Source organism: Lissotriton vulgaris, chromosome 12 (genome assembly GCF_964263255.1).
Source record: "Lissotriton vulgaris chromosome 12, aLisVul1.2, whole genome shotgun sequence".
NCBI classification, from domain to species: Eukaryota; Metazoa; Chordata; class Amphibia; order Caudata; family Salamandridae; genus Lissotriton; species Lissotriton vulgaris.
The window spans coordinates 293,508,548-293,518,543 of NC_141700.1; the positions used below are offsets into that span (position 1 = coordinate 293,508,548).

Sequence of the window (9,996 nt, forward strand, 5' to 3'; positions counted from 1 at the left end):
CCATGATGGATTGTGGCTGAAGTTTTACCTTCTCAAGTTTTGTGCCAAGAGTTCCGTTCATGATGGAGAGAGTCGCTCAGATCAAGGAGGGCATGGCGGGAGGCTGTTGGGGATGGGTGGGCTGTTGCTTTGCGTTGGCAGTTCCCCAAACGCGGTAGATGCTGCAATGCGAAGAGACAGGTTGGCCGTGGCTCACGCTGATTTTCGGTGCAAGCAGAGTGCTCTCGGTGCAAAGGTGACTGTGTTCAATTACAGAGTCCAAAAGCTTGATTTAAGAGCCTGTGAGCGACACCACGGCTCCAGGTCCTGAAAAGCACCACTTGGAGGTCAGGAACTCGCTACAGCTGTAACCAGGAGCTGGTGGGGAGCCTTTTATTTCCCTGAGGCTCAGATCAGAAGGTCACAGAGTATCTCGTCCTTGGTGTCACTCTGTGATCCTGGATTCAAGATGAAGTTGCAGGTTCAGTTCTTCTTTACCAGGCAAGAGGGCAGCACAGCAGGGCATCAGTTCATTTAGAACAGCAGTCCGGCAAATTTGTAGTCCTAGTAGCAGCACAGCAGTCCTTCTTCCTGGCAGAGTATCCACAGATCCAGAAGTGTACTGAATAGTTGGTGTCTGAGGTCCAGTATTTATACACAGTTGTAATTTTGAAGTGGGACGTGGCTTCTGGAGGCCTGCCTTTGAAGTGCACAGATGCCCTGCCTCCTCTGTTTTGGTTCCAGACTAACTGCAGGGGATATATAGTCCTTTGTGTGGAGGCAGGACACAGCCTATTCAAGTGTAAGTAGGGCTCGGCCTAGCTCCTTCCACCCATCCTGCCACTAACGGTCCATCCAGTCACACCTAAGCTCCCCATTGTGTGTGACTGTCAAGGAGGAATACACAAATATATAATTAACACAATGATTAGGGGGAAAGGATACTAATGATCCAGAAATACGTCGCCCAGATAATTTTAAACCTGCCAGGAGAAGTCCAAAATAAAATTTTACGGACTATCTCCTAGGTAGTTTTGATATTTTTTATGTGTTGAAAGGATCTTTGACTCAGATGGGACAGAGAGACTTCCTTGAGTCCTTGAACATCTGACAATAACGAACAAAAATGTGTTTTCTATTTCTCTCCATTCTGTAAGTTGGTCTGCGCCATAATGTTGATGCGTGCCCTATAATGAAGCATGACACTATATAGTGAGTGAGGGCAGTATTAAAACAAGAAACTTGTTTCCAGTGGAGTAAAATGAGCAGCTCCCATAAAGACAACAGACCCATTTGCAATCCCCTTCCTTTCCTATGTGTGAGTAAATGTAAGAGTATGGAGGGCAAAGGGAAGGTGGTACCTCTCTCCCCCCTGTGTTTTGTGTTAGTGAAAGGAATACAAAGTCCAACTGTCAGCTACACCCTGCCATGTGACCAGAGACAGGCTACAGACACCAAAATGCTAAGGCAATAAAATGGCATCTTTCTAAAAGTGGTATTTTCAGAATTGTAATTTAAAATCCAACTCCACCATAAGTTTGGGTTTTAAATTGTGATTCCAAAGACACTAGAACTGGTTATCTCTTCCTATTTGGAAATTTCACTTGCAAGATGTAACAAAGCAACACCAATGGTATACTATGGGAGAGATAGCCCTTACAGTAGAGAAAACCCTATTTAAGAGTTTTTCACTACCAGGACATGTGAAACTTAAAAATGCATTTCTTACCTTTTAAAATACATTGCGGTGCTGCAAGCCTACTAGTTCGCCCTAAGATGGCAGGGAATGCCCAGACGTGGGTCTCTTGCTCACTTTGGCACTGGATTCAAGCTAACCTGGCTGATGAGGGCTGTTAGCTATAAACCAGTCTCACGATGTTTGTTTCCGGCCCAGGGAAGACATGGCTTGGCAATTCGGGCTGGACTGTTCCCATGAGGCACAGGGTCAAGACTGATTTGCATATGGCTGTGTCTGAACTTGGGTGGCGAAGTGAGCTAAAGAACGATGATGGATTCATCCCAGATCTGTGACTGGGGGTGAGTGTCCGAAAAGTTTCAGCGCTCTGTCCATCATCTCCTTGTGTTTGCTTTGTTCGCCCTAAGTTGACAGGTTATGCCCAGATGTGGGTTCCTGGCTCACTTTGCCACTGGATTCAAGCTAGCCTGGCTGATGAGGTCTGTTAGCCTGAAAACGGTCCCAGGATGCTTGTTTCCGGTCCAGGTAAGACAGGGTTTGGCAGTTCATGCTGGACTGTTCCCATGAGCCACAGGGCCTAAAGTGATTTGCGTATAGCTGTGTCTGAACGATGGTGGTGAAGTGAGCTAAAGAACGATGATGGATTCAACCCAGAGTTGTGACTGGGGGTGAGTGTCTGAAAAGTTTCAGAGCTCCCTCCATCATCTCCTTGTGCTTGCTTTGTAGGCCCACTAGTAGCATTTCATTAACAGACCCTGTGCTTCTGTAGTGCCACCATACTAGGTACTTATAAGTAAATTATATATGTCACTAAGGTATAAGCCAATGCTACCATGTTTAGAGGAGAGAGCACAAGCACTTAAGCACTGGTTAGCAGTGGTGAAGAGCTCAGAGCCCAAAGGCCGACAAAAACAAATTCAGTAGATGCAGAAGTGAAGGCATAAAGTCTGGGCATGACCCTGCAAAAATGGCCAAGTACAACACTATGGATTTAGCCTGATATACTCTACAGCCTCAAATAAGAGAGGAGTCTCCCAAGAAACTGTGGAAGTGCAAAATAGCCCCATTTGGTTGTATTATTCCATTTGCTTCACTCCTTATCCAGTTAACCCAATCAAGGGAAGCAGGGTATCTCTATACAGGGCAATCTAATTGCTCGCTTGAATTGGGAAAAACACAATTTTTGCCCTAAAGCACATCACTTTCGATTCTTGGACAATGACCTGAAGAATTCTCTCAGAGGAAATATCTCTAAAGCTCACAGCAATCTCTACCAGGCACCTGTTGTTTAGCCATGAATGCTCTGCATACAGTAGAATGGGCACTCTTTGTATTTCTACCATGGATGCATCAGGCTCTTTTGCTCTGAGATGGTTTGTCACTTTATTTTATCAATAGCACTAATAGTCGAAGGGTGGGTACACATCTGAAACTCTGCCCTGTCTCTATGGCAAAACTATCTGTTACCTAGATCTATATGGTAGTCTGAACTGTTTGGCACATGTTTTCAGTTAAAGACATAAAACAATTTAAAAGGTCCTCATCTAATGCCATTGAGGGGAGGGTGTTCCTGGGAAGTTCTCCATTAACAGCACCAACATTTTATTCTTACCCAGAATGCAGAACACTTACACTTTTTGACACAAGGTTGACTGGATACATACACGGGTCTCCTGTAGATGTTTCGAGTGTGAACCGTTCTGGCTATGGCTAATACATTGATATAGAAGAAGGCACTTCATCAGTTGCTTGAGAATCACCTGCCCAATAATCTTGGCATGAGAATCTAGGGAAATGGGCATAATAACTTGGGGTATTTTGGGGTTTGTTTTTTACAAATAAGGACTTGAGCGTTTTATCTGTGTTATTTCTCTACAAGCGATTACCCTATGATATTACCACATTCCAGAGTAATTGATATTCTGCCAATACCTGTAATTTTCCACCTCATTTCTTTCTAGGTCAGAGTTCTGAAGTACTGCACTGCATTAGTTTCCATCAGACCAGTTGGCGTTTACTGAACATACTTTAATATTCTAAACATATTGCCTAAAAAAAGAGATTTTGCAGGTGGTTCTGAAGAGAAACTCATGTGTACTTTTAATATTTCAAGATAGAGCCAAGTAGCCAGAGCGTTATTTCTCGACAGCAAAAAAATGATGTGTGTGTTTACATTTTACATTTACAACATTGTATGCTTCACCGTCGGGTTGCTTTCCAGCACCGCAGGTTCTGCAGTTCAATTGATTCATTTCATACAAGCTTTATTTTGGCTCAAGGCCATAAAAGCACATATATAAGCATGGTAAAACATTGACAATTATAATGCAATGAATACAAAGTCCAGAAGTAAATGTGGCTAAGAACAATATTGAAAACTGTCTTGTGGATAGAGAATAAGAACTCAGAATAAATAAAACAGTAAAATGAACTTTTTATATGTGTAAGCTCTTTAGTAAAATTGCACCAGATGTTTAGCCATTTTAGGCCTTAAATTTGGCCCTTGTTATCCACATAGCCAACAAGTAGCAGGAGAGTGCAAAAACCAATGGTTTACTACAATCAGTTTTTAATATCCTTAGAGCAGACTTATATTCTCTACTCTCCAAATTTCGGCAGAGGTAGGATCCAAAGATATCTACTAGTTAGGTAGGCTGGACAGAATAGCATGACATGTTCTAGAGACTCCTATAGGACCCACAACCTGGGCAGAGCTGCTCATCCGTCAAAGGCGATTTAACTCAATGGACGGGCATGGTTCCATAGCGAAATAGCAGCAATAGACCAGTGGCATAACACAGGCCCCGCAGCCCCTGTGGTGTGGGGTCCCCAATTTCCAGGGGACCCCTCAGCAAAGTACTCTGCCCGGAGAGCTCCTTAATGAGCCTGGAGGGGGCCCTCCACGTACCTTGCAGGGGGTCTCCCTCAAGTTTCGTTACACCAGTGGACTAGACGCCTCGCTTGGGGGGGGTTCAATCTCATTCATGAATTCTTCTCTGATGATCGGTCAGGGAGCTGTGCTGCACATTTGAGTGTATTAAAGACTCTTGATGCTGCCAGTATGCTAATTTGATATTATTTTTGGGTTCCGATCTAGCCTCCACATTGATGGTAGCCCAATCTCCCCCAGGGTGACTTTAATATACTTAATCCAAGGTACATTGCTTGATCCCACCAGCCTAAGTATTTCTTCTAATCCATCTTGGTATGGACAGAACTCTAGGGTAGGCCAGATACTCCTGCAAAAGAGAATGGGATGGAAACCAACTTTATCCAAGAGAGGTCACAACCCCAAACCAAGTCTTAGTGGCAATGAAGGCATACTTATCGGGATACCCACTAGTGTTTGCATGAATAGGTTTTCCACCAATTTTAGCGAGGAGATATCTAGATGGCTTTTTGATTTCAAAAGAGAGGGTACCCCACTTTCACCAGGGAACAGGGTAAAACGACAGCAAGTCAGAGGGAAATCCCTGGAGTGCGCTAATTAACTTCACATACCAATATAGATACACTTATACATTTAAATGGCAGAAACCTATAGTTTACTGTGCTATAGGTAATACATAATAATTTCCACAGAGAAATAAAGTCGTTTACAATCTATTTTTAATAAAAGCCATACATCTGAACAACTTAAAATACAAGACAATTAAAATTTCAAAGAAATATTCTTTGAAAAGTAAAAATACTTGAAATCAATATCTCTCATGCAAAATTAGACAATACAGCAGTTAAAATTTCAGGACAATGGAAAAACATATATATGACATTTCAGCAGTTCATAAACGATCAACAATGAAATAGGAAATAAACACTACAAAGTGACGAACCCCTAGTATAACTGTGGCTCCTGGATGTCTTTGCCACTATTGATCTGTAGATCCACGGGCCTATTATTACATTAGCTTCTGTAGACAACTGTGACAGTAATACATGTACATCCAGTGTTTACTGGGCCCTAGTTGGATTCTTTATATCTGAGAACTGCGTTGACGCGTTTCGGTGCTGTACATTTAATTCTGTGGCACCTTCTTCAGGACTTCTTTGGTAGGGGTTTCTTGTTTCAAAGAGTCTTGGTTTTTACTTTCTCCCCACTGACTGTGGTAGAGGATCCAAGCTGGGGCCTGTGTAGCGTTTCAATGGATTTCTGTAGTCTCTTGCTACTACGCCCTTTCTCTTTTTAAAGAAGCTCCTCGTATTGGGATGTCTTTTTCCGTCTTTTCAGTCCTTTTGGCAGTTTAAACTTGTATATCTTATAGTGTTTTAAAACTTTCCTTGAACGGGCATAGGATAACAGGATTCCTCCCGGGAACTGGATATGTTCTCGGTCTCGCCGGGAGAGTGATTTGAACGAGGCAGAGACGCGGCTCCGGCGAGACCGAGAACATATCCAGTTCCCGGGAGGAATCCTGTTATCCTATGCCCGTTCAAGGAAAGTTTTAAAACACTATAAGATATACAAGTTTAAACTGCCAAAAGGACTAAAAAGACGGAAAAAGACATCCCAATACGAGGAGCTTCTTTAAAAAGAGAAAGGGCGTAGTAGCAAGAGACTACAGAAATCCATTGAAACGCTACACAGGCCCCAGCTTGGATCCTCTACCACAGTCAGTGGGGAGAAAGTAAAAACCAAGACTCTTTGAAACAAGAAACCCCTACCAAAGAAGTCCTGAAGAAGGTGCCCACGAATTAAATGTACTGCACCGAAACGCGTCGACGTATTTCTCAGATATAAAGAATCCAACTAGGGCCCAGTAAACACTGGATGTACATGTATTACTGTCACAGTTGTCTACAGAATCTAATGTAATAATAGGCCCGTGGATCTACAGATCAATAGTGGCAAAGACATCTAGGAGCCACAGTTATACTAGGAGTTCGTCACTTTGTAGTGTTTATTTCCTATTTCATTGTTGATCGTTTATGAACTGCTGAAATGTCATATATATGTTTTTCCATTGTCCTGAAATTTTAACTGCTGTATTGTCTAATTTTGCATGAGAGATATTGATTTCAAGTATTTATACTTTTCAAAGAATATTTCTTTGAAATTTTAATTGTCTTGTATTTTAAGTTGTTCAGATGTATGGCTTTTATTAAAAATAGATTGTAAACGACTTTATTTCTCTGTGGAAATTATTATGTATTCCCTATAGCACAGTAAACTATAGGTTTCTGCCATTTAAATGTATAAGTGTATCTATATTGGTATGTGAAGTTAATTAGCGCACTCCAGGGATTTCCCTCTGACTTGCTGATATCTAGATGGCCCCACAGTTCTGCATCATAAGTGGCCTTCCTCAGGGTTTGGTGGTGGTAGACCTGTAGTGTCGGCTGTGCCGGTCGGAACTCAGAGTTTCGGGTCAGCTTTGTAATGCTTCCTGCTACTTGCTCTAGTCGTAATCTGTGCTGCATAATGTGTGCCTGCCACCCGCCCTGCTCTGTTACTATGATGCCCGAATAGATCAATGTCTGTACTTTCTCCAAAGATTTTCCTGTTAATGTTGGATTTTCCCTGGTTGTGGGACCCGGGTTGATTACCATATACTTGTCTTTGGCCATGTTTATTTCAAGGCCCCGTGCTATGCAAAAGTCTTCAAAATGGCCCAGTAGTGTTTGGAGGCTCATTGGTGATTTGGAAATGAGGAGGGAATCGTTGGCAAACATGAGACCAGGCATCTTCATGTCTACCAACTTAGGGGTATCGTTGTCACCCTGATCTAAGTGCTTTATAAGACCATTGATGTAGAGTGAGTTTAGAGTGGGGGCAAGCACGCACCCCTGCCTGACCCCTCTATTGACTGGAAATGTCTCTTTAAGCTCACCCGCTTTCCCGCATCTGACCTGTGCATAGTTATTGTTGTGCAGCCTCGTTATGATATCTTGTAGATAATTTGGCACACTTAGCTCCTGCAACACTCACCATAGAGTTGACCTAGGGACTAGATCAAAGGCGGAGTGGAGGTCTACAAATATGATGTACAGGTGACCACCCCCAGTGTGACTGTTTTCCAAATTAACATAAAGAGTCGGTACACATGATCAACCGTACTTGTGGCCTTCCTAAACCCCGCCTGCAACGGGGACAGGATGTTATTATTTGTCATTCAATCCTGTAGTCTGCCAAGTAGAATGCTGGAAAATAACTTTTGGGAGCTATTGAGCTGACTAATAAGTAGGTAGTTAATTGGAAGTTCACGGGTCCCTTTTTATAAATGAGGACAATTACTGACCCCGCCCACATGGGGGGCAGAGGTTCCCCTTGCAGGAAAGCTGTGAACAATGGTGAAAAATAAGCTCCAGAGATTTCAACCTCACCCCAGGAAGAGGTCCCCGGAATTTTATCCAATCCTAGCACTTGTTTTTGGACCATGCCCTAACGGCTGTACACATTTTGCTACAGATATTTTAAAAAGGCTATGGTCATTCCCAGTTATGGGGATTGTGGCAGACGTCCCCCCAATATCATCCTCTACATTTCTGCATATGGCTGGGTCCAAACTGGGGTGGTGTGGTGAGCAAAAGAACAATGGATGAAACCCAGATCTTTGTGACTGGGGGTGAATGTTTGCATTGTTCAGCATTCTGTCCATCAGTTGTTCTTTTTGCTCTGGTTTAAAAAAATGCAGGAAGCCCTTTTTGCATCTGCAAAAGAAGGATATATGCCATGCCAAAGAGTCAAGAAAAACTGTCCACTCAGGACGATATGTTTGGGTTGATTTTTTTAATGATGCAGTACATGCACACACAGGTTCCCCATTTAAATAGGGCAGTTAGTGGGAGCGCAGAATGGACCGAGTACGGGGTGTGTGTACTCAGTGCCGCTGGACGGTGTGGTAAGAGCCCGAATGTTCTGCACACAGATATCAGACCTGGTGTTCCTCACACAGGGCTGGAGCTGCTCGGTCCTGTCTTTCTGACCAGACCACTCCCTCCCGCCTCCTCCCCGCTCCCTCCAGCTGTTCCCACCGACCCCTCTCCCACGCACCCTGGGCCGGATGCCAGACATCCATCTATTTCCACTCAAAATCCCGCAGACCGGGGTAAGTGCTGCACAACCACGTGTTCCTCTCTCTGCTGGGCTGGGGCCAAGCGTGTTTCTGACTCGAGTCAGGTGCCGCACGCAGCCACCCGTCCATGCCTGGCGCCACCCCCCCTCCCTCTCGCCCTGGCCGCCGTCTATTATCTCCCTACCATTTTATTTCGTCTTTTCCATTCCCCTTTCTCGCTCTCTATTCCTCTTTTCCTCTCGCTGTTTCCCTTTTCTATGCGCTCCCACCAATTGCCCTATTTGTTCTTTTGTTTCCCCCATCCATGAGATCACTACACTTCTTATCTCTCTCACTGGTACTAGGTCTCACCCCTCCACACACAGCCTGGCCTGTCTCTCGCTATCTGCCCGCTCCCTATCCTCTCCCTCCATCCTCCACCTCCTCCCCCTCTCTCTCTGGTACACAGCCTTGCTCCTCTCTCTCACTAGAGTTCGCCCTCCCCTCCCACAGAGCCTCGCCTCTCTCGCTCTTCTCCCCCCCCCCCCCCCCCTCTCGTACTCCCTCCCCCGTGTTTTCACTCTCTGGTACAGTTTCGCATCTCACACTTGTTGGCATACAATCTCGCTCCTCTCTTTCTCCCTTACTTTCCTCCCCTCTCCTCTGGCGGTACACGGCCTCTCCCCTCCTTACCTTGCACCCGTGCTTTCAGCGGTTCTGGGCACTCCTCTCTTGATCTATAAAACACCTTCTTCAGCGCCGCGCTGGCCTCGGCCCTGCTGCTGCTGCTGCTGTCCATGGTGTGCGCGCGCGTGTCCTGATCCCAGCCCCGGAGTGCAGCGGGGCCGAGCTCCTCCTGGTATTTATAGCGAGCCCTTGGCCAAAGTGCAGCGCGCGCTGATTCTGCATCTTACGGATGAGTGCTATAAGCGGGGAGAGCGGCCGGCTGCTCCATCTGCTCCGTCGCACACATCCCAGTCCCGCCCCTCCCCACACGTTTTCACACTTCACTGAGCGCGCACTCACGCCCTGCCTCGCTGAACCTTATGTAACCAGTTGCATAAATCCCACCACCTTGCCCACCCAATCACAGGCTTCCGCTTCCCCCTGCACTGCTGAGATCCCCTTTCCCCGCCGATGTCCTTCCTCTGCAAAAGCTCACACTTTACTGTCCGCATTCACGGTCTCTACCTGCTCCCCCCACCCCTCTACACGCTTTTCGCCCTTGGACACATGCTCGCGTCACCCTAGCTCCTTACACCTTCTCCCCGCGACCATCTTCCAACCCAATCCAATCTAGTGCTAGAGCTGCCACAGCACGCGTTCCCA

The 9,996-nt window shown here is 45.3% G+C and overlaps 1 protein-coding gene across 1 annotated transcript in view; it reads right to left on the minus strand.

Annotated features, from left to right (window-relative positions):
* Positions 1-9,792, minus strand: part of BCO1 (beta-carotene oxygenase 1) — a 234,403-nt gene extending 224,611 nt beyond the window's left edge. The window contains exon 1 of the mRNA XM_086945084.1: positions 9,361-9,792. Coding sequence (XP_086801210.1) covers positions 9,361-9,466 — 106 coding nt within the window. The 5' untranslated portion in view covers positions 9,467-9,792. The remainder of the gene's footprint in view (positions 1-9,360) is intronic.
* Between the last annotated feature and the right edge of the window lie 204 nt (positions 9,793-9,996).